Raw genomic sequence first — 27,964 nt, forward strand, 5'->3', positions numbered from 1 at the left:
TGCTATTACTATGAGGTGGTCTGTACTAGCCAAAGGAGAATGCAACCCAGGCGGGCAAAGGGCACCCCTTACATTTACTAGAGTTTAAACTTTGGGCTCTTTTGCATGGTTTCGTTCATTCTCTGTCTCTCTTCCTAGCTTTGGGGTCGGGGGTAGTAGTATCAGGGGTTAACTCTGAAGAGTCAGAGGTTAGGCAACCACACTAGAACTCGGCTGTACTCTCACCTGTTATATTTTCTTGTTTAAGACAGTCTTACCCTTTAGCCCAGGCAGGTCTTCAACTCTCTCTCTCAGCTTCCTGAATGCTGGGATGACACGTAGATACCAGCATTCCTGGGCCTCTTTCCTGCTTTTCTTCAAACGCGCTCCGTATTCCCAAGGCGTTTGCTCTTTCCTATATGTGCTTTCTTCTGACCTTCTCTCCCACCCCCTGACTCCACTATCACTGCTCTACAGAAGACAGCCACAGCTTTATCTCGGGCTCCTGTGCTTCTCAGAGAGAGCTCACCACTCATCCCCATCTGGTGTCCTGCAGGCATTGTGAATTCAGATGGCTGAAATGGAACTGGGCACCCTGCTATCTCTCCATTTTCCTGGAATTCTAGTCTTAGTTGTTTCTCATGATTTCCTCTGCATACAACTTCTTCCTCACATGAGCTTTCTTAGTTCTTTATCCTATTTTTTAAGAATTTATAATTTTACTCTGCTTTTATAGTTCTTGGTCTATGTGGGTTCCCCCAACACCTGCCACAGTTGTTGAGGTCTATCAATGGAAGGTGATACTATGGTTTAGTATTTCTGTTTTATTTCTTCCTTGGTTGCCATCTTGTAGCTTCTTTTACCTTCCACTTCTTTCATCAATATCCATGCCAGACTTTTTATGTTTCAATAAACATTTGTGTAATGAAGGAAACAATCAATGCAATGTGTACTTCAACGACACGGCTGTCATACTTGACCACTGTTAAAGAAAACCAGTTATGACAGCATAAGTAAGAATTTCTTTTTCCTGCTTTAAAAGCTGTCAAACTATGGTTTTCTTTAATAAGGATCAAGCATGACAGCCATGCCATGATGCTACACATTGCACTCAGGTGTATTAATTCCAGAGAAATGGGATCAGTAGGATCTAAAGATGGCCAAAGCTTTATTAAGCTGTATCTTCTTATATCCTTTGAGAAAGAAACAGAACATGGCTGGAGTGGGTGAAGGAGAGTCAGAGAGAGAGAGAGAGAGAGGCAGGAAAGCAGATTATTAGGAATTTTCAAGTTCTGGGATCCACCATCTGCAAACTAGAGATCTCATGTTGTAACTGAGTGTAAAGATCTGAGAGCCAGGGAGTTGAAGGTATAAGTTCCAGGCTGGGGTTCAGAGAGAAAAAAAATGGTGTCCAGGCAGTGAGGTGGCAACATGAATGAATTTCTTCTTTAACCATCCTTCCAAAAATGGGCTGATGCTCTCTCCTCTTAACTGAGGTCATTGATTCAAACACTCATCTCCCCTGAAACCATCCTCCTGATTGGCCCACTAATCTGGCCACTCAGTGGCCAGTGAAATCCATTTGGAACTATCCAATCCAGGGAAGGCATAGAACTGGAGTCCCTCCAAACAGCTTGGAGCAGCCAACAAGCAAGGGTGCTCACCAAGAAGAAACACAAGAACAAGAAGAATTTTGATTAAATGACGGAATCCTCCCTTAAGTCAGGTCAGTATGACAGGTACTAAGGGTCAGAGATGGGGAGTTGGACTTGAAAGAAATCGGCCATTAAGAGTGGTAGGATTCTCTCTAGCTCAGCAGATCTTTGCTAGAACATGGAGATGTGGGCCTCTAACAAGGGCCTTCAAGGTTGAGGACCGAGTTTAGATAAAACTTAGCCAAGAAAAGAGTCTTTGTGGAGTATTGGAAGTCTACGGATTCAAGCCTTGCCACACTCCTTGAGATTCATCATAATAAGACTAATTATTATAGTAGTAATATATTGCACAGGTGCCAGTTGTATAAAATGTGAAGGATGACGCTTGTAATCTTCCTCTCATCTTTTCCTTACACCAGTCCCCAACATTCCATCTGTAAACGAAGCAGAGAGAGCTGAGTCCTGATAAGGATGGAGGAGTGGGCACAGAAGCAGAAATGCACGAAACTATTTGCTGAAAGGATTTTGAGTATAATTTGGGGGCTTTGTGCGTAATAGGATCTAAGTCCCCTTTACCATCGTGACTAGCTTTCTTTGCTATCTTGTATACATAGGTGCTCCAGATCAATTCACTGTGGCCAAGATGAGCAAATAGCAACCCATTGATGTCAGAGAGTCTGCAGGCTAGAGTTATTTCCCAGGAGCACAGAGCTTAGAAGGACACTGCAAAGTCTGGACGGGACTCTAGAGAGTAGGAACATCATTTAAACAAAAATGAAAAGATTCTTCCATAAAGACTTTTCTGTTTATCTCTGTATTCCATTTCTAATTTGGATTATTTGGTTTGTTGGTGTTTAATTTCTTGAGTTATTTATATATTCTGGATATTAGCCCTTTGTCAGAAATAGGACTGGTGAAAATCTTTTCTCAATCTGTAGACTGTTGTTTCTTTCTACTGACAGTGTCCTTTGTCTTACAGAAGCTTTTCAGTTTCATGAGGTCCCATGTATTAATTGGAGATCTTAGAGCCTGAGCTGTTGGTGTTCTGTTCAGGAAGTTGTCTCCTGTGCCAAAGAGTTCAGGGTCTTACCTGCTTTCTCCTCTAGCAGATTTAGTGTATCTGGTTTTATGTTGAGGTCTTTGATCCACTTGGACTTGAGTTTTGTGCAGGGTGATAAATATGAATCTATTTGCATTTTTCATCCTGAGTGAGGCAACACAGACCCAGGAAGACACACATGGTATATACTCACTTATAAGCAGATTTTAGTCATATAGTACAGGATAGACAAACTACAATGCACAGACCCCAAGAAGATAAGTTTGGTGGACATCTTAGGCTTCATGTCAGCCCACTAGTCAGGGGGATTGGGAGTATCTCTCATACAGACTATGTTGCCTACTTTTGATCACGTCCCCCCTGATGGGTCTGCCCTACAAAGCCACAGGAGAGGAAGATGATTCAGTCCTCAATTGAATAGATGAGCTGGGTATTCCCTATTCTGAGGAATAGAAGAGAGGGAATGCAGGAGGGGGGGTGGATTAGGAGGAGTGGAATGAGGGGCCTATAACACAGATGTAAATTGAATTAATAAAAAAATGAAAAGAAAAGCTGTTGGTGGGTAAATATGACAGTCTGGGAAGTCCAGTGAATCTTCTTAAGGTGATATCATTTGGTGCTCTCATTCTTGAACTGCTTTCCCAGGACCTCTTGTGACCCAGGAATTCCCAGAAGGTACTTATCATTGTTTGGAGGTGAAGGGATGTGCTCTAGCCGTCAGACTTCCTCAGCAGTGTCACTGTCACTGGTCCAACAGGTTTTGTGCCCTCTCTACACAGCACTGAGCTCTCATCCTGTTTGCCTTGCAGTGGAGACTCTGCCCTTTCATAGACATTGCCTTGTTTAGTTTTGGGTTTAATTTAGTAAATCAAGACCGAAACATCGAAAAACAGGCTGTTGTCTAAAATGATTTGCATTCTACTTCTTAGTGGATAAGCGATTTTAAGCCCATCAGGCCTGCATTGATTGTTTTGACACATAGCCTATTCTCATCCAAAACAACAACAATAACAACAAACAAAACAAAGCAAGTTCAGCCTTGAGTTTTGCAGTCTCTATTCATCTGTGTGCCTATTGGACAGTTGCAACTATCAAGTACTGTGATTTCTGACCACCTGCCCAGCAAAAATTCCACTACAACTGACCGATCATGAAAATTTTAAGTCCCCTCATGATGTTTGTTCTATACTCATTTGACTACACCGATTAGTTTTTCCCGATTGCACGCAGGAGAATTTTTGTAATGCACAATGGGCGTCTAGGACATCTTTAAAGGCCATGACATTTAAAGTGCCACTTCATCATCATCAAGAAATACTAACCACGCCTCAGCAAAGTTGATGTTCTGATGCACAATTGGGCTCTTAAAAAGAATTTCTAAATAGTCATTACGTTTTGAGGGTCTTAGTGCTTTACTTCTGAGAATTCAATGTTTACAGGTTTTCCTTTTTCCTTGTGTTTTTAGCTGGAGGAACTTGAAGTCCATATGGGCTGAGGCTTCCTTGCTGGAACAGCTGCTCTGTGTTTGTGCTCACACGTACTCATTCCTGAAATCATGACTGACCCAAGTGTGCTCTGCAGCTCTTGAGTAGCAACTTTGCCTCTGGGCATCCTCCTTGTCACAAACAAGCTCTACCTTCTCGCCTTTCTCTGATTGGCCGCCGAGCCATCTTCTTCATCTCTTAGTCTGGTGTCTTGCATTTACAGCTCTAGGAATGCCTACTAGCGGAATAGTGTTGGATGTTTGATGGCTGTGCACAGCCGTCATTATCACACGCCAAAAGAGAACAGGTTGAATCGCTTATACACACTTACTTGTTATATTCTCATATATCATATACTTACACATCACACCCATACCTATATACATATTTGCATACAATAACAATGAAGAGAGGCCATGACTTTGAAAGAGAGCAAAGAAGAACATATGGGAGGGTTTAGAGAGAGGAAAGGGAGAGGAGAAATAGGATAATATTAAAATCTCAAAAATTAAAAAAAGGAAGAAAAACATCTAAACATGATTTTCTATAAAGTAATTGGTTAGTTTTTGACAGTTGCATTTGGTTGGAGTCTCCACATTTGATGTCTTCATTTTTTTCCCTTAATAATAGCATCGGTTTCCTTTTTTCAACTAATTTCATTGTTTCTGTTGTAAGGGATATTAAAGTGCTTTGTGGTCCAATACATTAACTTAAAATATTATTTTTATTTCTGTGTATTTCTGTGTGCCTTGCTTATCTAGATGTGTATCATGTCCATGCAGTTCCCATTGCTGCCAGAAGAGGGTGTCAGACGCCATGGAGCTGGAGTAAGAGGCGCCTGTGACTGAGGGTCCTCAGCAAGAGCATAGAGCGCTCTTGACTGCTGAGACGTCTCTCCAGCCCCAACATCGACCATTATATTCGCAGCTCAACACCATCTATGATGCTCACTCAGATCAGGCAGCCACGGCAATGCAAAGCGCCCTAACCTATAGAAATTAATTTTCTCATCGTTCTAGAGACTCAAAGTCCAAGACGGAAGTGCTGGGGCATGACCTTCTGTTGACGGCTCCTTCTGACTATGGCCTCTCTAGTGTCCTTCTTTCATGGGGCCGTCATCCTCTTGGACCAGGGTCCTCCTTGTATGGCCTCCTCTAACGCTAATTATTTTCAGGAGACTATCTCCACAAATCACCACCACGCTGTAGATTTGGGATCTGACATGAATTGTGAGGAATACAGTTCAGTTTATGGTGCAAAGCTATGATTTCAGTGGGGTTGGCTGAAATGGACAAAAAACATTTCTGTTTTATTAAAGACAGGCTTCTGTTTGAGCAAAAGGGTATTTCTCACACTTTCTAATTTTATGGCGTTAATTTATTAATGTTTAATCTATTTTATTTTCTTTTTAGTAATGCAAGTATTTAGAAGATAGTTTACAGTGAAAATGCACTTGAGAGTAAATGATCCTTTAAAAAATTATTTTTGCAAAGATTGCTTTTTCCAGTGTAGATTCTTTGCTTCATTAAAATGTTAATGAATTTATAAACAGCCCAGGACTATCTGCAAAACTCTACATAGTATAGAAAAGCTAATTATTGGTCATTAGAATAATAAATATTTTAGCAAACAGTTTACTAAGGTATATTTAAAAACAATTTTTACATATTGGAACTATATTGCTACATAGATGGATACATTTTTAAACTACGAAACCGTAAGGAACCAAGTAGCCATCAACAAAGAATGCTAGGAAGCTACTATGACAGGCCCCACAAAATATCTACAAGAAAAAAATTGTCTGCGGACTGTATTACTACCTCCGTGCCTATGTTTGCTCTGTTGCAGTGTTTGTCAGCAGAAGACATCTTTTCTCTTCATGGTTTCTCAAATGCTACGCAGATAACCAGCTCGAACTTCTCGGCCGTCTGCCCAGCGATCTTACAGCAGCTGAACTTCCATCCCTGCGAGGATCGCCCGAAGCACACTGCAAAGCCAAGTCTTTCCGAAGGTACCCGGAAGCTGCTTTCTCACCCCAGCGAAAAGTCTGAGGGGCAGCAGGAGATAAGGCTCATGTGCACCCTTTTCTCGTTTATTGCTTTTAATTAAGTTGTGAGAAACCTCCTGGTAAAATAAGATCCAGCAACTATTTAGATAAGAATAATGGGAACTCATACAAGCTTTGTAAGTAATGCTCTTCTGCTTGTGGGATCAAGACTGCCCTTAGAAAGCTTTAAAACTCCCATATCCAACTTTTATTTTCACTTATTTATTTAGTTTTTATTGTATATATTCATCAAACATTGTGCTCTGTTACATTTGGACTTCTTCATGCAAAAACGTATTATGTGTTTAATGTGCTTAACCCCCCAAACCTCTCCCTTTCCCCTTTCTCTTGTTCCCTCTACCAATTGTCCCCTTTCTACCCTCAAGAGAAATGGTTCTCAGCCTTCCTAAAGATGCGACACTTTAATACAGTTCCTTATGTTGTGGTGACCCCCAACTATAGAATTATCTCACTGCTGCTTCATAATTGTAATTTTGCAACTGTTATCAATCATGATGTAGATATCTGATATACAGGATATATGATATGTGACCAAGAAGGGGAGTTGCGACCCACAGGTTCAGAACCACCACCCTAGAGTTCTGGTTCTGCGTTCATGTCACAAACACCATTTTCTGTGTCTATCTGCGACCGCTTCTTGATTTTAAACCATATATGCTGTACACATAGGTTGCAGAGTTAACTCTCTGGCTTAACTTCTTGGTCAGTTTCCATCACCTTTTGCCTCTCCTGCTATTTTAAAACTTGTCAATTAGTCTGCAGTGAGGACGGAAGGCATGAGAAAACTAGGGCACTTCCAGATGACCTCGTATGTAAAGTGTGGAGTTACTAACCCTTTAAAATTTGCAGACCAAAGGAGATGCCAGGATTACAAATGTTTGCAAGAGTATGCTTACATTTCTGTAAGTCTTTTACATTTTGATGCTTTTTACTTTAGATTTGAAAAGTGCTGCAACAAAGCATTTTTAATAAACTGAAATTTACTAGTAATATGGACTAATAAAGCCACAGACTTCAAAACCCAACTCCCTAAGTTTCCAGCCATTTTGGGGGCATGCTTTGACCTCTTTCTACTTCCGTTTCCTCGTCCAATCTATTTTGTTTCTCACAGTGCTGTTTTAAGGATTAAATAACAACACTCATAAAGTACCTAGAACAATAGTGGCTTCAATATAGCGTAAGGCCCATGGTTTCAGGAAGTGACACCAGCAAAGGAAAGTTACTGACATTCAAAAGTATTTCTAAATCTGGCTATGGTGGCTCAGCCTGTAATCCTAGCACTTCAGAGCCTGAGAGAGGAGGATCACCATGAGTTCAAGACCAGTCTGGGATACAGAGGAAAATTCTATGCCAGAGAGTGAGACAGAGAGAGAGAGAGAGAGAGAGAGAGAGAGAGAGAGAGAGAGAGAGGTGTTTTCTAACTCTAGCTGTTCCTGTTACTCTATGTCAAGTAGAGCCAGGAGATGAGAACAGGAAAGGAGGAAGCAGGAAGTGAGAGAGAATTCTAGGGTCAACAATACAAAGTCATAAAGTAGAAAAGTCAACAGTTCTCAGTTACAAGATCAGAAAGGCACCAAATATTTGGACAGAGAACCCAATAAAGAGAATAGAGTGCTCCTCTCTGCTAATCTGTTTAGTTTGGCAGCACATTGTCATTTGATGTGATACTTAATAGTGTCATTTTAGTGCAGTTGTGTGGTCTTGAGCAATTGTTCAGCATCTTTCTGCCCGAGTCACTTCAACTGTAAGGTGGGTATGACCGTAGCTCCTTTATTGTAGAAGTGTGGGTGGCACCAAAATGAACCCGTGACTGGTACAGTTCAGAGGATTGTGCCTTTGATCTTTTTGTGTGTGCACATGTCTACATATGTGTCTGGGTGTATGCGTGGAGAATATACACATGTGTGGGTCGGAGTGCCCTTATGTGTGCATTTGGAGGTTAGAAGACCATGTCCTGAACTATTACTCTCCACTTTATTCTCTTGAGACAGGGGCTCCCACTGAACCTGGAGTTAGTTAGGCTGATGGCTATCAAGCCCTAGAAAATCTCCTGTCCCTGTTTCTGGAAACACTGGTGTGACAGGCATGTGTGGACACACAAAAGCTTTTAATATGGGTGCTAGACTTGAACTCAGGTCTTCATGGCTGTGCAGCAGTGTTCATATCTACAGATCGTCCACCAGCTTCTTATACAAGTGTCCATAGGTTCACTGTACTCCTTGGCCCTTAGGTAATGCTACTTTCCCAGAGGACATTAAAAATAACCAAATATATTAGATTCCACGTATAACTTTTCACTGCTTGTGAGCTCAATCTAAGGTCATCCAAAGAGACTAAAAAACCCAATTTAAAGGCGTCACGACACAAAAAGTTCTGACTGTGTTTATAGTAACATTTTAGTGGGAAGATAAAAAGTCTCAGAGATCTTACATTTTTATCATGTTTTGAAGTTGCCTTTCATTCGCCTTATAAAACCACACTGATATAACCAGTGCTTTTAATTGGGATCTATCTCTACAGCTCCCTTTTATTTTTCCTCCACGTTTATATTTAAAAGTTAATTATTTTAAAATTTCTCTCTGAGTGTCTTTATGTGTGAGCCCGTTTGGAGGCGAGCCCTGTGCATGCAGTAGCCACAGAAGCCGTAAGAGGAAGGTAGATTCTCCTGTGTGGGTGCTGGCAATTGAACTCTGGTCCTCTCCCAGTGCAGCAAATGTTTTTAACCTCTGAGCTACCTCTCCAGCTCCCAAAGTCAGAGCTTATCTTATTTGATTTGAGCTTTTGGGAACTCTGTGTGTTCTGGCTTCCACAACCATGTGAGGCAGGTAGTAGTATGGACCTTGCAAGGCTTTGTTGGTCCAGCGGGGTAGGAGACACTGATAGCTTAGCACAGCGCCCGCAGCCTGGCAGACACTTGCTGTGCACCGGTACCACTCTGCGCACTGTGCTGACAGGGCCAGAGAGAAAAGCGGCCCAACATTCATCTCACTAGCGGGGGCAGTTTCTCATCTCCCAAACAGTGCTCCGTGCCACATGTGACTTGGTTACAGTGGTTATGGTACCCCTCAGACCATATTGCTGCACTGAATTGTCCTGTGCGTGTTTCACTCCCATTCCCATTCAGTTCTTAAACCAAGCCTCTACAGTCAAGATGGTGGGCGGCAATATGGTTCACATAGAGTAGGACAGCATTTGCTCATTGCTCCCCAACCAACATTTATTGGGTATCCATTGTGCATATGAGTGAAAGATGAATCACCTCTATCTGTTGCCAGCATCACCTAGTCTTCATCTGGGCCTGGCAAGGAGAGTTGTGCAATGAGGCCATTCCCTTCATTGCCATGTGCTCATTATCTGTGTTCTCACAGCGCTGGCTGACCCCAGATTCTGGGAGGCCCCAGATGTGGGCAGTTAAGGAGTCTTTTGTTTGTAAAATTAGAAGAGTTTCTTTTAAAGGTGATCTCAGGGGTCCAGAGATTATGAGAAACCCAGTGTTGGCGTGATCTTTCCTTTGAAGCCACACCATCTCAACTCCCATTGATCCCTGTCCCCTGCCTACAGTTTATGCCTTTCCCTTGAATCTCATACTGCTTCTGTCTTTCTATAAAAGGCCACATTTTAAAGTCAGCCTTGAGCCACAGAGGAAGCGAGGAAGGTGGAAGCCGCGCAGAGCAGGTTATTTGTCCTTCTTCAGATAGTCTCCAATTCCCTGAACCATGTACACCCTTTGATCTTAAGATGATCCCACAGGATGGCTTAAGTCACTTGCCTATCTCATTTCCTTTAGAGACATAACTTCATATATCCCTGGCTAGCCTTGAACTTGCAATGTAGATGAAGATGACCTTGAATTAGCACCTCCCAAGTGCTGAGATTACAGGCATGTGTCACCATGCTTAGTTTATGAAATGCTGGGGACTGGGCATAAGAGCCTTCTGCATGGTAAGCAAGTTGGATCCCAGACTCTAGAAACATGACTTCTATAAATGTTTGGTCAACTGAAGGTGTGTTCTTGGAATTTTCTGCAAAGCTCTCAATGAGACATTTTAGTTTTGAAGAAGATATTTGTTGAAGCCTTTAAAGAAGTAATGTTTCAAAGTTAATGTGCAGTAACGCAGTTAGTGTGCATTTGACCAATTGGTTGTAACTAATTTTTACTCTTTTCCCCTTTTACCCACAGTTTGGGGCTATGGACTCCTGTCGGTGACAATTATTAATTTGGCATCTCTCCTGGGATTGATTTTGACCCCGTTGATAAAGAAGTCTTATTTCCCCAAGATTTTGACTTATTTTGTAGGGCTGGCTATTGGGACTCTTTTCTCAAATGCCATTTTCCAGCTTATTCCAGAGGTAAGGGGGTGGGCTGGGCACTTCTGTGTGTAATTGCTTCCTTTAAACATGTTAGCATTTTCTGCATTTTAACCTTCACAATTCTCACAGCGTTCTCTGGTGGGTTTATAAGGCTCTGAATATGAGAAAGCAGAGCCACAGCAAGTGTCAAAAATTGCCTCAAGCTTCAAAGAACGCTGAAGTCAAAGACAAAGGTTACTGTTCCAGGACAGCAGCCACCAGGACATGCTTAGACAGCGCCCTAAGACACATTTGAAAACACAGCATGCCATTCTGCCTTTCATCGGCACATTTAATTTTCTGCAGCTTTATTGTTTATTATTTTCCGTAGAATATCCAGAGACTAAAGTTACTGACGACAGACCACAAAGTTTCCTTATATTTACTACAAGATGAGAGATTAATTGTGTGTCTGATTGACAGGTTCCCCTCCCCCTCCCCGGCTTTCAATTGGCTAAGAGGAGAAAATCAGTCATGGGTTGGCAAATAAAGAGTAACTTACTTTTTTCTTTTGATGAACGTATATTACTTGACTGCCGTCGTTATCACTTAGTATTCACTGGATCAGTACGTAATGTGCACATTTTATTTCATGTCTCTGTTATGGCCACATAAGAATGAGAAATAGTGAATGGAAAATAAGAGAGGGAAAAAAAGAGAATGAGCCATAAAGGCCAATGAGAGAAATTCATATGCATACATATCTATGGGCCATTTTTCCCATATATTCTGCACATGGAAGGAGGAAGAAACGAACCCCACTTAAAAAAATAGTATGCAGGTTGTGCCCCTCTTTTAGGTTTTACAAAATAACAAAAGCTTCTTCTAGTTTTTTAATCTGTATGTAAAAATGAGGGATAAGTTCTTTAGAGTTATAGTTCTTATTAGTATTTTTCTAAAAAGAATCTGAGAGAAATACCGAAAACCCTCAAATATAAAGAAGAAAGCTGAAAAATCTAAGGAGATTAAATGACTCTAAGACAGCCGTACAATTGGCTAGTTGCCAATGAGAACTGCAATGCACACTTTTCCATTAAAAATATTCAGTGCAATGCAGTGTGCTAAGTATGTGCGTTTAGCATCTTGTGTGTTTTGTGGGTCGCTTAAAGCAAAGATTGCTGTGGCTGTTCTGGTGAGGAACTTGTAAGATCTAGTGGTTTCCCTTCACTGGATGACTGCTAGTAGGAAGGTTTTAATGCAATGTGTGTGGTCTTGCTACTCGAGTTTCAGCGTCTTTATTCTGAGGGTGGGCTTACAACTTTGGGGAAAATTGCATACTAAGAAATTATGGTATTGTTTTCCAGAAGTCAATTAACTTGGTTTTATGTGAATTGTCCTGTCTCTGCTCCTTAGGCATTTGGATTTGATCCCAAAATCGACAATTATGTTGAGAAAGCAGTCGCTGTGTTTGGCGGATTTTACATGCTTTTCTTTGTTGAAAGGACACTTAAGATGCTGCTGAAAACATATGGCCAGGTAAATGGACCTGACTGAAGGCATTTGATGTCTTGCTTTCCCAGGCTCCCTAACAAAGGCAAGAATTGTGAATTACGTGAGAAGTCTGACTGTCACACTAGCAAATATGAAGAAAATAAAAGTCAGTATATTGACAAGTGTGAGAAAAATACCTGACTCATATAGAATTTGGAACTATTAACCCCAGATCAATGCAAAATAATAGATGTGGATAATTTGTATCTCCTTTATAGTCATCAAATAAGAGCATATATATATATATATATATATATGATATATATATATATATATCATATATATATATCTTATAACATAGAAAATGCAGAAACCATGGAATCTAGTCCACAAGAATGTGTTTAAGGAAGAATGTTAGTACTTACATTATAGATAGTTTTGTAACTATAACCCCCAAAATGTTTTCTCTTATAAATGAAAGCAATGGACCATTTTCTTATCACCATGAGTCATCTTCTTTCTTCTTTTAACCTACTTGCTTTCTCCATGCGTAGAATGACCACACCCACTTTGGGAATGATGACTTTGGTTCTAGAGAAAAAACCCATCAACCCAAAACGTTACCATTACCTACAGTCAACGGTGTGACATGCTATGCCAACCCTGCGGTCACCGAGCCTAACGGACACATTCATTTTGACACTGTCAGCGTGGTGTCCCTCCAGGTATGTTATGCTGACTATGTTTTACTTTCATTCTTCTGTGCACTTTTCACTATAGAGGCAGCAGGGAATGCAGTCAAGCCATTGTTTCAGACAGTCATACATGTTAGACATGCCTACCCTCGTGGGATAAGTTGCACTCTTTCTGCTCTTCTTCTGGGTGCTTAAGAACATGAGTTGAAGGAACTCTGGATTCTTGGTCTTGAGATTCATTGTTCTCTCAGGTTGTTTCACTGTACAAGAGCTTCTCAGTTAGATTTGCATAATACCTCCAGTAAAATTAGTTCAGGACATTTTTACTACTTCAGTTCTTTCAAGATTCCAAAGCAAAGAATCCTCTGAGCAATTTTGAAATTGCAAGATGTGAAGGTTTTGAAAGTCGTGTTCATTGATTAGCTGACTTAAATTTATGTTTGCAGTGTCTGAAGAATATTAATGGGTACCATTTTTAAAGCAAGTATTTCACACTAGGTAATATGCTAGGCAAATAGTGATTTTATCTTATCTATTTTTTTTATAATGACTACTGAAAGTAGAGGTTACTCTCCATGTATTATGACCATTTTTATTTCAAGTGATAGAAATCAAATTATCTGTGGTCAAAGGTAAATTATTGAAAAGAAAACTGGTATCTTATATGGGAGAGCCAAGCTGCTTGGACAAGAAATCTGGAGACATCAGAACCATCAGTGACCCTTCTCTTCTTCCACAAGCATCTCAGCATCATCTTCTTCCTTTCACCTGGACCATCTCCTTCCGCAAGTGGGAAACAAAGCCAGTGATAGCTTCTGAGACTTATATTTTATAACTTCAGCATTTATGATAAGACTGACCTCTTTTTCTTTTCTGGCACAAAGAGGCTTATTAGATACAGAGAGAGGAGGGTGGGAGGGAGAGGGACAGGACCGGGAAAGTATAGGAGAAGAGAAATGGGAGTATGGTGAAGTGCCCAGGAAAGAAAGTCAGAGAGAGCCCCAGCCTCTTATTTTTTTTTTTAATTTATTTTTATTTATGTGCACTGGTGTTTTGTCTGTGTGAAAGTGTCAGGTCCCTGAAACTGGAGTTACAGACAGTTGTGAGTGTGGGTGCTGGGAATTGAACCCAGGTCCTCTGGAAGAACAGCCAGTGTTCTTAGCTGCTCAACCATCTCTCTAGCCACCTCTGACCTCTTATCGTTAGTTCCTAAATTCCTTGTAAGTGTAGCCCCTTGACCCATGTTCTTTTAGGCAGCCACTTTAGACTAGATTAAGTGTTCAGATGGTCATGTTCCTTGTGGGGCTCTGAAGGAACACCCGTGCTAAACTAACAGGAGTTATTTAGTATAGTGAAACACATGGATACTTTTAACTAAGACTTTTTAAAAAAGAGTATGGAAATCTCCAAGTAGATAATTTTACATCGTGCTCAGAATTGACACTTTATTGAATGCTCTGGGTCTGTTCCTGTAACAGTAGACTAATTATCTTACCATCCCCATAAACTAGAGGACAAATATTGTTTTAATTAGGATGTGAGGACTTAGAGATGCTAACCAGCCCAATATAGAGTACAGACGGAGCAGACTGGTGATTAGAAAAGGGTGCTGGGAGGACAGTGGCAATGGGGTGGACTCTAATTATCGGCTGGCAGATGGAGAGATAAATCTTCAGCATGACTCATCCAGTAGATGCGGATCCACAAGCTACGAAGTCAAGCATATTGGAAAAGTGAGCAATCGAGATGAGAGGGAAAAACAACCAAGAAAAATAAAAGGCAGAAAGGAAATATTTGAAAGAGGTTGTTAGGAAAAAACAAAACAAAACAACCACAATGAAACAACAAAGACATCTGAGTTTCCTTCTGGAAACATGCTTGTTTGGAAACATGTGTGGTACTCTTCTCCCACCAGATGAAGGGAAATTCTCAAGTGTGTTTGAATAGCTTTGTGTTAATATTAAATTAATTGGAAATTATCTCAGGTAGTGAAACGAATGGTGATTTTAATTAAGATCTACCAAAGAAGATTCTAATATATAAATAGATGATTTCTTGTGGTTGTTAAAAGAACATTTTTATGTGCTCTGGGTCTTTGAACAGTAGATGGCTTACCTTATTTGATCCTCATAAAGTGGGGTAAGTACAGTTATCGTTAAATCCTAGGACTTAGAAATGTTGGCTTGATGCTGTATTCTTACATATTTTACTGGTCTTCCTTTTTCTCAATGCTAGAAACAAGATGACAACATTAACGCTACATTCAATACTAGTTATTTTATTGGGAGGGATGAAATGAATTAGCTTAAGAATAATTTTTTTTCCTGAGGATTTGATCATGTAGGGCACAACTGAAGGAACATAGAGAATGACAGTAAAAACACTCCTGCAGTGTGAATAAATTCTAGCTTTTTATACAGGCTTTGGCAAATAATGGATCCTTATGAAATCATGGCTGAACTCTGATGATGATTCCAGAAGAACCAGTCAACTAAGCTGCCAACTTAAACACTGATTACTAAATCTTTTAACTCAGACATGGAGACACAGGTTTATAATGTTAACTCTTAAGAGGCTTAGGTAGAAAACTTGCAAGGTCAAGGTCAGTCTAGGCTCTACTAGGTTCAAGGTCAGTTTGTCTAACTTAGTGAAATCCTGTTTCAAAACAAACAGTGAAGAAAAAGGACAGGGGATTTAATTAGTGATGTAGCTCTTGCTTAGTCTTAGCAAGGCTAAGTTTAATTCTCAGCACTACAAAAGCCAACAGACAAACAAAAACCCCATCAGGTATCTGCTGGCAAAGGGGATACTCTGCCATAGAATTTGAAGCCTGGTTTGGATTCTTATTCTGAGGACAATTATCCTGTGTCCCCTAGAATGAACAAGACCAGGTCAGGCAGCGCTGCCTTCCATGAGGAATGAATGCAACCCTGGTCCAGACCTGAGCCATTTTCCATTGGGATATTCAGGTTCTGTTACATGAAGCATAAACAATAAAGAGTTTTGGATTTAAAACTAAAGGAGCCAGGTGGTGGTGGTGCATGCTTTCTAAGCCCTGCACCTGGGAGGCAGAGGCAGGTAGATCTTTGTGAGTTCGAGGCCATCCTGGTCTACAGAGTGAGTTCCAACACAGCCAGGGCTACACAGAGAAACCGTGTCTCAAAACAAACAAACAAATTAAAGGGCTAGTGACCACGTTAACAGAGGACAGGTTGTGGGAGTTGGTTCTCTCCTCTTACCATGTAGGTTCAGGGAAGTGAACTCAGGTCAGCAGGCTACTATTGAAATTATGAATTAAAAAAAAGTCGTTTAACTTGATATAATATCAATAGGACACAAATTATACAGTACTTTAGCTTTTAAAAGCATCATTCTTGATTCTTTTTGAAATGTAAGAATGAAAGAAATATTATAGAGTAACTAAAATGTATGGCAAAAAAAAATGTGGCATTTAAAAAATTTATCCAAATAGCTTATTACAGAATAATCAGATACACAGACCATTTAAATTTAGATGCGGAGGGGCCATGTTAACCTTGCGATGTGGAAACTTTTCCTCTAGGACACACAGCTTGGGAGGAACTTCTGTTAGCAGACCGAGATCCTCAGGAATCTTAGGGTCTCTCTGGCATGTGTTAGCCCTGCTAGGCCACTAGAGGGACCATCTAGCTCATTCCTCCTGCAGTCTGCAGCCGGTCTCCTACTGATTTTATAATGAGGAAAAGCTACTCTGCCATTTACAGAAGTTGATTACTGTGCATACTGTGTTTAAAAATGAGGTTCGATGAAGTGGAATTTATCTGCAAAGTAGGCGATGTTAGGGAGCAGACTTCACCAACAGCTGATATAAAGCGATACTCCAGTAATAAGTGTTTTTGAGAAACTTGGATCTCTGTGAGAGGCTGACAGATTTAAACCATTAAGTCACCCAGGAAATATTTTCCAGCATCTGATGTGTTCTTGGTGCTCTTCTAAGTACTGGTAATGTGTCAAAGGGATGGAGGGACACACTTTCTGCCCTGCCGTATTACAATGCATTACAAAAGCATTACAATGTTACAGAGAACTTAAATCTCAAAGTCTCTTTATCTGTCTATCTATCATCTATCTATCTATTATCTAATCTATCTATCTAGCTATCAATTATCTATTATCTTATCTATCTATCTGTTATCTAATCTATCTTTCTATCATCTATTTATTATCTAATCTGTCTATTACCTTACCTTATCTATCTTCTATCTATTATCTAATCTATCTATCTATCTATCTATCTATCTATCTATCTATCTAAACTATCTATCTATCACTATTTATTATCTACCTATTATCTTATCTATCTATCTATCTATTATCTAATTTATCTATCTATTTATCTATCTTCTATCTATCTAAACTATCTATCATCTATTTATTATCTACCTATTATCATATATATCTTTCTATTATCTTATCCTATCTATCTATCTATCTATCTATCTATCTATCTATCTATCTATCTATCTATCTATCTATCATCTGTCTCTCTGATTGATTTGGACCAGGAAGCTCTCTATGAGAATATGTGGGGTTTGTTCTTAGTTTTTTGGACTGGAGAGAATTGGTAGGGAGTGGATCATTTTTTTTTCCTTTTGGCCTGAAGGATGAGAAAGATGGTGTGTATTATTAGATGTGTGTTTGGAGAAGGATTCTGGGACACTGAAAGTATGATTACGTATCTGTCTTCACCATGGTGCTCAATTTCAGCCTTGTTTGCTTTGCCCATGAATGAGGCTCTTGGGTTTAAGTTTCCCAAAGGAAAATCTGCGGTCATCTTTGATGAGGGCCACCTGGATGCTCTGGCTTAGAAGAAAAGGATCTGGGGTTCTTAATGTGCCCCAAATGGACATGCTGTCAACCCTGTCAGTTTTAGTTCCACTCTACCTCCTGTAGTCCTCCACATTCCAAACATTTATTATTTTAAAGAGGGAAACACAGGTGTTTGCCGCTGTGTCTCTCCAGGTGGTCTGGAAATCCATGATCTTCCTGTTTTCGCATTCCAAGTGCTGAGACTGCAGGAACGAGCCACACCTTCTACCTCTGTTTACTGTGTAAATTCTATAATTTGAGCGTCGTATTATGGATAAAACGGAAGTCAGTTAATTTCCTATAGGTGTCTCTGCAAAGAATTGGTTAATACGGAAGCACAGGGTCAAGATTCAGTTAAGAAGAGAGCTCAGAAGAGCCAGTTTGAAGGGGTTTTGCCTTAAATTTTGTTTAAATTATAACTACTTCAGTTCTTCCCTTTCCTTGTCTCTCTCTCACCCTTCCCATGCCTCTTCCCTCTAGTCCTTCCCGTATCCCACCATTACTCACCATCAAATTGATGATGACTTTTTCTTTGATTATTATTGTGCACATACGTAGACACACACAAATATATCACCGATGGAGTCAGTTTAGTGTTTGTATGTGTGTGATTTCAGAGCTGACTGTGTCGTGTTAGATAAGCAAGGAGGTGTGCTTCACAGTCGTTACTGTTCACTTTTTGCAGCGGCACTTAGCAGTCCAGGGCCAAATCCTGTCTGTGAGAAGCATCCCAGGCTCCTCCTGGGGTCGTATAAACCGGCTCTGTGTTCCCCATGCTCCACAACTTCCCGATGGAAGCATTGCTCTAATCAGTTCTGATTTCCAAAGAACTTTAGGAACAAAGCTGACAGTGAACAGAGGATTGCCTGTAGAGTGAAACCTTGTTTATGTTGACTCTACCAATCAGGTGGCTGACCAATTAATTACAATCTATTCCTTTTGGTTATAGGCTAGTCTGTAGAGTATCTTGGCAATTATCTACAAAAACTGTCTTTGAGGTTATTTTTTGTACAAGATTCTAAAGTTTTCATTTAATTAAATTTAATTTTTAAGATGTAAAAAAAATGCCAATGTAAAAATTGTTCTTATGTAATTGACAAGCCACATTACTACCCATAGATGGTGGAGGACTTTAAGGACCCACCTACACACGTGCTGCTGCAGCCTCATTTGTTAGTGTGAGTTATGAAATCAGTATGAGTGCATTTATCTAAACATGTTCTATACAAAATTGCTTTCACTAATCAAGCAAGGCTTATCCCTATTTAGAAGAATTAGTGAGGTTTTACTCAATTAGGCTTGATGTCAAGTTAATTTTTCCCCCATTAGTATAATGAAGAATTGCTATGTTGCTCTCTCATGCATGCGGATTGATAAAATGTTGAAAATATTTTACTTGGAAAACAGGGAGAAGAGTGAGAAGTTTGAGGAAGACGGTGGGTCTTCAGCATCAGCTTTCTCGTTTGATTTTTAAAGATTACATTATAAAAGCGTCTCTCATAATTATCAGTCTTGCTAAAGTATGCTTCTTCCTTCCTTTTAAAGAAGCTTCTGCTATTCATGCTTTTAAACCTGTTTGTTTTTGTGCTCTATTCTTTACATGCCACATCCTGCAGCCTGGGAATACTGAACCAGGACCTGGTGAGTTCACGTTTGCTTAGTGGGTTAAAGTTTGTCTAAGCAAGAGGGTCTTTGTGTTTCACTGAATGGCATCCATGTCTCTTGACAAAGCTCTTGGGAGGCAGAATTTGTTCACTGCTTTAATTAATCCATGGTCTATTTTTCTATATATTTAAGATAAAAACCCCAAACTTGAACAACCACAAAGCTAAAGTACTCTGCAGATCAAGTATGCCCTTGTCGGGATGATTTTGGGTCTCGGGGTAGAGTCTTACACACACACACACTCCTCCACACACATAATGTACAGACACACATAACTACGTCACAGATACTCATCTGTCTATAATGATGTCTACTTAGTTTATGTCTGAGGCCAACATCCAGATTTTAAAAATCTCATTTTTATGATGATTACTACTTTACCAATAATAAATAAAACATAATAGAAGTCACTTGAAGAGCAACTTAGGTATTCGTAAAAATGGACCTTTGGGTTAGAATCAAATCATTGATTGGCTGATAATTTTGATCTTACTATATGTCTGTTTTATTTCTTTAGATAGAGAATTTTAGACTTTCTGAGAATCTCAACCCAATTAAATTAATGGCTCTCATTTATGTTAACCAAGTCCTGATTTTCTCCAGCCTCCAACTTTGTGCACTATGCTTATCAGTGGCCCAATTTATTAAGAAGCATAATAAGTTCTGAGATTTAACCAGTGTGTAAGCCCAATTCTTTTTGAAGTGGTTGAGTTCTTATTGCTTTTTAATTCCATCAGCAGGTATCAAAAGATTAAAAAAAAGATTGTATTTTTTTTAGTCAAATCTCTTACTTAGTAATATCAAAGAGCTTAATGAACATGTCTTCATTTAAGCATCATAGCAACTCAGTGGAGGTGGGTAGAAGTTGGAAATATTTACAATGGAAGAAAGTTCACCAGTAAAGATTTCCTTTAAAGGTTCCTTAAGGCTTTTGGGTCTGTGATTTGACTCTTTCTAGTTTGTCCTCCTTTACTGCTAGATTATAAAATGCCTTTGGGAAAAGCAAAACAAAACAAAACAAAACAAAACAAAAAACCTGAAGTGAGCAATCAAACATCGCTCACGGTTTTCCAGATCTTGAAATTGTGTGACAGTTGGAAAGTAAAATCCCCAATTGCTCATTGGGTAGACACCATGTGTTTCTGTGTATTTTATGTCTTAGCTTTAGCTCAGACTCCATAATCCTGGATACGTACATGGAGATAGCAAAAACAACCTTAAACTGAGTTCCCACACTTTGTGTGCTATGATGCAGGAGCACGTTATCCCCTACATGACATCTTGCTCCATGCATTACATCACTGAACTTACCTGTAAGTTTAGGAACTGGCCTTCAGACCATCGTGCTGTCGTGCAGACAATATCATGTGACACCTCCGCGTGTCAGATGCTGCTTTACATCCCAGAGATGCCGCTGCGAAGAGATCAGTGGTCAGATAGTCCTCCTGCTCACCGTGAGACTCAGAGACCACCATCGTAGGAGGCAGATGCCGCGTGCATGGAATTAAAATGTTCTGAGGTGGTGTCCAAGTGACCACATTGATTTGGGTGGTTAGAGGGGGTCATTTTTGAGGAGGACATATTTAAGCCTAACTCTCAACTGTGAGAAGGAGCTGTCCCTTCAAAGACTGTAGAGAAGAACCAGCACCCAGTCACGCCTCTCTAGGTACGGAAGAACCAAAAGGGTTTCAGGACACAAAGATGGCCTGAGTAGCTGGGAACAGTGTGGATGTTGCTACGCCATGGCAACAGAGAAAGTTCTAGATGGAAACTCTTCAAAGTTAAATGTTACTATATTCTAACATAGCACTGATGGTCTAAGTAAGATGCTGGTTCTCAAATGACTTTTCATTACTGTGACGAGCTTAGAAGAGACAGCTAAGAAAAAAACAACTGTAGTTTTCCACTTATGCTCCCAGTGGTAAACAACAGAATGTGTGGGGCAGACTCCAAAGCCCACTAATGTTCTTTCCCACAGAGGTAGGAGTTACTTCAAGTTTCTCAAAAGTGTCAGCAGGCCTCAGAACACCTCAGATCAGATCAGCATATTCTATTCAAGGACAGACAATTGTGAGTCACTGACATGGCCCAGGATAGAGGCCAGGAAATAACAGTAAAACAATCCGTTACTGTTACCATAAATTCCTGGGCCTAGAAAACCTCAAGACTCTTGACACAAATTATGTCAAGAAAAAACTGAAATATAATCAACATGTTACAAATGATTAACTGTTTGGCCGTGTAAAACAACAACAACAGCTGCTGCAGCAGCAGCAACCAAGCAGAGAGCTGTCCCTGGGCTGTTGGCCTTTTATTTGCATAGGCTTCTGAGGGAGGCAGTCTGACTTTTCTGGTTTTTAAACTGTGTTTTCTGTTTTTTTTTTTAAAGTCCTGGCTTTTCTGTTTTTAAATTGTATGATGTCTTTGCTTCTAATTGTGTTGTTGTTGTTTTGTTTTGTTCTCTATTTTTGCAGTTAGAAATTTAGCATCATTTATCTCAGGTGATTCAGGAGGTACTTTTCAACTAATAAGCAACAGGTTACATATCTTTTCTACTGCTACTTTAATGACCCCCTCCCCCCAAATAATCTTTACAAAGTGTGTATGTAGTACAAAGAAAGGCAGGATGGCTATCAGGGAAAGCCTGTTCCATCCCAGGGAGTCCTCTGGGACCTGCTGTTTGGACTCTGATTTCAGTATTGTGCTGACACCATTGTGTGTGACACCACATACAATCTTTCTATTGCTTATTTAGTTATTGATCACTGGTTGGCTGCTAAGTACTGGTCTTTAAGCAATACCAACAATAAGTTCCCCCCCCCTACCTTTTAAGAGCATTTAGTCTGGTTCCATATGTTTGGAAGGTAAGGATGGGCAAACGGACAACAAAGTGCTCTTGTGCCTTCTTTCTTTTTTCTTTTTTTTTGATAAAGGGAGAAAAATTCTTAATTAATTTTTAATAAATTATAGTTTGTTCACTTTGTATCCCAGCTGTAGCCTCTTCTCTAATCCCCTCCCAATACCACCCTTTCTCCCTTATCTCCTCCCATGCCCCTCTCCAAGTCCACTGGTAGGGGAGGTCTTCCTCCCCTTCCCTCTGACCCTAGCCTATCAGGTCTCATCAGGCCTGGCTGCATTGTCTTCCTCTGTGGCCTGGAAAGGCTGCTTCCCTCTCAGGGGGAGGTGATCAAAGAGCCAGACACTGAGTTCATGTCAGAGACAGTCCCTGTTCCCCTTACTATGGAACCCACTTGGACACTGAGGTGCCATAGGCTACATCTGTGCAGGGGTTCTAGGTTATCTCTATGCAAGGTTCTTGGTTGGAGTATCAGTCTTAGAAAAGACCCCTGTGTCCAGATATTTTGATTCTGTTGCTCTCCTTGTGGAGCTCCTGTCCCCTCCAGGTGGTAAACAACAGAATGTGTGGGGCAGATTCCAAACATTCTATCTCCCCCTTCTTTCCTAAGATTCCCTGCACTCTGCCCAAAGTTTGGCTATGAGTCTCAGCATCTGCTTTGATACTTTGCTGGGTGGAGTCTTTCAGAGGCCCTCTGTGGTAAGCTCCTGTCCTGTTCCCTGTTTTCTCCCTCTTCCGATGTCTGTTCTGTTTACCTTTCTGAGTGAGGATTAATCATCTTATCCAGGGTCCTCCCTCTTCCTTAGCTTCTTTAGGTGTACAGATTTTAGTATGTTTATCCTATGTTATATGCCTAATATCTACTTATAAGTGATTATATACCATGTGTGTCTTTCTGTTTCTGGGGTACCTCACTCAGGATGATCTTTTCTAGTTCCCACCATTTGCCTGCAAATTTCATGATTTCCTTGTTTTTAACTGCTGAATAGTATTCCATTGTATAAATGTATCACAGTTTCTGTATCCATTCCTCTGCTGAGGGACATCTGGGTTGTTTCCAGATTCTGGCTATTACATATAAAGCTGCTACGAACATGTATACAACAAGGACATTTACTTTTATGCTGAATCTTACATTATAAAGAGAAATTGAACAAGGAAATTTCCTGTACATTCATTCCATGTTCTATTCTTTGGAAGGATTTTAGTACTTGATTCATGGGGTAGCAATTTGTGAGTGTGTTCTGAGAGAAAATTTACTTTTGCTCTGAGCATGCTCTTATTTATTCAGCCAATGAATACTCATGCAGTGTCTATCATGCCTGATACTTGCTGGACAAACCTGCCTTTGTATACTTTAATTTGGCTTGAATTGGCTCATTTTGTCAACGGAGAATACCTATTAAAGTGGGCCTCAGGTAATAGATTCCCCAGAGATCACAGACTTAGCGTGCTTGGTGGAGACATTCAGATCCTAGCTCACTTTCTATCCAGAGGTATGTCATGTTACGTGACTTCCCCATTCCTCAGCGTCCTCGTCTAATACGTGCCTAAGACTGCTATGCCGAGTGAGTGACCTATCCAACAGCCCTAGGATCAGAGCAAGTGCAGTGCTATGTGAGCTGTGATTTCCAGTGAGGTGTGCTCTGGGAGCAGATCTTCATTCCTCACTGTAAAATTCTCTTTTCTTATAGTACCTGGTGAATCTCTAGAATAGCATGGTGCCCCCTGTCCCCCTTAATGTGGCTTCTACACTTTACATCTTCCATTTACACAACAGACACTTTCTATTTTCCTGAGTATTTAAATGCTGTCTCCTTTCTGGTCGCCTCTCACAGAGAGGGACTTTTTATTCTGCCTCTGCTGCTCACTTCTCTGCTGGCAGCCCGCCTGTCCCCTAACATCGCACTGTTGTTCTAATTGCTTGTTCTGCCACAATGGATCCAGTTACCACTGGCTCTCAGCCTCCTTCTCATCCATCGTCCTTCGACTCTTACTGCTTTGCCTGAGCTCCATGCCCTGGGAGACTAACCTCCTTTGCCAACAGAAGGAACTTCCACTTTTTTTTTCAGTGATGAATTGATTGATTCATCGAATCAATCAATCAATCAATCAATCAATCATTTATATCGCACTAGGTGGGACCCTTTATATTGCAGTTCTTCTTGACATAATACATGTTAAACACTGTACATACAACATGCAGTGACAGGACCAGGTCCCTTCCTCGTGGCAACCCAGGAAGCCTCCCTCGTGAGAAGTGACAATATTTCTGTATTTTGGAAATGCTGCTTTTTGAGATACTAGCAGCTGATTCCTCCAGCTTACATTAAAATATAATCAGTCTCGGTTATGTCTTTAAAGTCCCTTTAAGATTCCTCAGTGACAGTGGGATTTGCATAGGCTGGAGAATTCCTTACACGGGTTTACAGAAAATGAGACCCACTTCCTGAATGTACCGGGGCATCAGTGCCATTTCGCATCAGTGGCAACAGGAGGCAAGCCTTTCAGGGAGCTGGGAATAGTCCATTAGGATGACTGTAAATATTTAATTAGAATGTAGCTTAAATTCCATTAGCAAATAATAGCAGATTTCTTAAAAACCTTTAAAGTTTCTTTTAAATTATTATTTTTTTTTCAAAGCAGTAAAGTACTGTGGTCCTAAGTGGAACATGAATGATAATTATTACTGCTTGATTATTTAAACTAAGACAACTCAAAACAACTCTATTCATATTTCACAGAAGGGCTGGAGAGAAAGAAAACAATTTTAAGTTTCTGGAAATTGTTATTTTCTCATTAAGGGTTATTTTCATTAGCCAAGAGAGTTGTGGAAGTAGCTTTGAGATTTTCCTGAAACAGAATGCCTGTCAACTTAATGCGTTTGAATTCTCATTGGCTATATGTGTTAATAACAGAATTAATTTCTTCTTTCTCACATGAAGTTTCATTTTGGTGACAGTGAGCCAAGTTAGCTATGAAACACAAACATTGAAATCACTAAAAAGCCCAGTCATAACAACAAAATGTATGGATATTTTATATTTTTAAAATGCCTTTGATACTTTATAATCCTTCGGTGTCTCTTTAACATGGTTTTATTTTTCATTAAAATGTGTGTAGTCATGCAGTGAATGTTATCTTGGGAATGAAATTAGACCATACTTTCCAGAAAGAGGATAATGAAGATAAATAATAAACAGGAGAGGGACAGTTCACAGACCTCTGGGAGGCAGTTAGTGTTCCACATAGGGAGACACAGAAAAAGGATGCTAAACGAATATAGTTAATAGTTAACTTCAGCGATTCTTGGCCTGTGGGGTGTGACCACTTTGGCAAACCCTTATCTTCCACAATATTTACATTACGCTTCCTAACTAGTAAAATTACAGCTATGAAGTAGCACTGAAAATAATTTTATGGTTGGAGATCAGCACAGCATGAGGAACTGTATTAAGGATAGCAGCATCGGGAAGGCTGAGACACACTGGTATACATCTGAAGGACCAGAGAAGGAAGAAGGTACTGGAAGGCTCCAGTCTTAAGAGACTGTTGTAAGAGAAACAGTGATCGTTAATTAGGGACACAGCTAAGCTGTGTTGCTTCTTAACAAGGAAGCCAAAGGGAGGAAAAAAAAAAAAACAAACAACCTCATCTTGTCTTTCCTTTCCCTCTAATTGCATGTATAAACTCCTTTTCTGGAGCCAGGCAGGAGCTAGGGGCATGCTAGCCATATGGGTGTCATAAGCACAGGGCTAGGGTAAAAGGTACAGAAAGGGTTTCTGGATGAGTAAATGATGTTTTACCTTATTTTCTTTTGTGAGTTTGTATTCTTATTCTTCATGTGGTTAAAAAATACGTGCTGCCGACATGGAATGCACAGAATGCCTTCAATTTTCACAGCATCCCTGCATGATGTCGTGTAAGGATCACTGTAGCCTTCAATTAATCTGTCGGTGATCACCAGTATTCTTTATATAAGATGAGGAAATGGGAGAACAGAGAAGAGGCAGATGAAGAACATTAATTCTAACTGCTCTTCACTCTCCTTGCTGGGTATGACTGTAGGAGACAATTATAGCTTCCCCTTTCCAATGTACTTTCTATGTTTACCACACTGTCTGCCATCACCTTACCAAGTAGGGCCTGTTTTCAGTTTTGGCATCCCAAACCTTCATTTTGTTCGGAACTGAGCCCTTGGTCGTCTTGGTGTTTTTTTTTTTTTTAAACTAATTTATTTTTTTATTTATTACAATTTATTCACTTTGTATCCCAGCTATAGCCCCCTCTCTCATCCCCTTGCAATCCCACCCTTCCTCTCTCATCTCCTCCCATGACTCTTCCCAAGTCCACTGATAGGGGAGGTCTTCCTCCCCTTCCCTCTGACCCTAGCCTATCAGGTCTCATCAGGCCTGGCTGCATTGTCCTCCTCTGTGGCCTGGCAAGGCTGCTCCCCTCTCAGGGGGAGGTGATCAAAGAGCCAGCCACTGAGTTCATGTTAGAGATATTCCCTGTTCCCCTTACTACAGACCCCACTTGGAAACTGAGCTGCCATGGGCTACATCTGAGCAGGGATTCTAGGTTGTATCCATGAATGGTCCTTGGTTGAGTATCAGTCTCAGAAAAGACCCGTGTGCCCAGATTTTTGGTTCTGTTGCTCTCCTTGTGGAGCTCCTGTCTATTTTCCCATGAACAAGACTGCTGGGAAGGGAATACGAAGAGTCCTCTTTCCAAATTCCCTGCATCCTAAGGATGCTCACCATCTCACTCTGTATCAGGACATTAATTCTCCCTGGAACTAGTGTAATGACTTCATCTTCCTGCTGACTTAGGTCCATTAAGAACCTTGTATTGCTAGGGGCTTACTCTTCTTCCAAAGAGCAGAAAATGACGTTTCCTGGCAGAAGCATGACTCCCTTGAGCAGCAGGCCCTCCATAATCACCAAGTTCAATGGGAGGGCAGATAATAATTCTGCAAATTTTAATTTAACCCTGGCTGCTGTCTGTCACCTATAGCTAGAGCGGAAGGTGTGCGTCTTAGAGCCAGGGTTTTTTCCTGTGACTTTTTTACACTGGGAAATTTTTTATGTGGCTCTAGGAATACAAGTATATAAAATAAATATAAAGACAAATCATTTATTGATAAAAATTCATAAAAATTTATCTTCAGACAGCCTTGGAACAGGTATATTTCACCACTCATTAAAGACAGAAAAGCAAGTTTGCCTGTGAATGAGATGGATGTACTTATTCATTTTTTACAGCAAGTATTTAGTTTTGGTTGAGTGTTTGATACTGCAATGCAGTATTTCAGCATCTTCAGCATTTTCAGAGTTGATTAATATTTTGCATTTATGATTGCAAATGCCAAATGCTTAACAGAAATACATAGTAAAAAATATCAGGAACAGTTTTAAGCATATTTCAGATTTTTTTTTTTGTGCTTGTTTTTGTTTTTGTTAACCCCAAACCAAAATTCACTAAATGGTTTATTCTGGAAAATGTAATCAGCAATTAAAATAGCAATTTGTAAATCAAACACTCAAAAATAACACAAACCAAAATATACTGAGGAATGATGGTAGGAAAATATTAAAAGTCTTTGTTTTCTATAACTAAACAATCACTGTTTCCATAAAAGTAGAAAATATTGTGTGTGCAGTGTAATTTTAGCTTGTAGCCTTGAATCTAAGCTGAGGTGCTTCTGACAAAGATGCGTTGGAATTGCGTGGTGTGATAGCATGCATGATGCCAGGTACACAGGGGTTCAGAACCAAGGCTGTAGTGCGCTCAAAACAGAAGAGCACCGTTAAAGAACCTCTGAGTCATTTCTCTGTTGATTTTGAATTAATTTTGGGCCATTAGTTGTACA

General features: G+C 40.2%; 1 protein-coding gene across 1 annotated transcript in view; it reads left to right on the forward strand.

Annotated features, from left to right (window-relative positions):
- Positions 1 to 27,964, forward strand: part of Slc39a8 (solute carrier family 39 member 8) — a 66,306-nt gene that overhangs the window by 24,478 nt on the left and 13,864 nt on the right. The window contains exons 2-5 of the mRNA XM_055628305.1: positions 6,027 to 6,189; positions 10,427 to 10,596; positions 11,950 to 12,072; positions 12,582 to 12,752. Of these exons, the coding sequence (XP_055484280.1) occupies positions 6,027 to 6,189; positions 10,427 to 10,596; positions 11,950 to 12,072; positions 12,582 to 12,752 (627 nt within the window). The remainder of the gene's footprint in view (positions 1 to 6,026; positions 6,190 to 10,426; positions 10,597 to 11,949; positions 12,073 to 12,581; positions 12,753 to 27,964) is intronic.

The sequence above is a fragment of the Psammomys obesus genome, unplaced genomic scaffold, assembly GCF_907164565.1.
Source record: "Psammomys obesus unplaced genomic scaffold, mPsaObe1.curated_primary_1811, whole genome shotgun sequence".
Taxonomy (NCBI): Eukaryota; Metazoa; Chordata; class Mammalia; order Rodentia; family Muridae; genus Psammomys; species Psammomys obesus.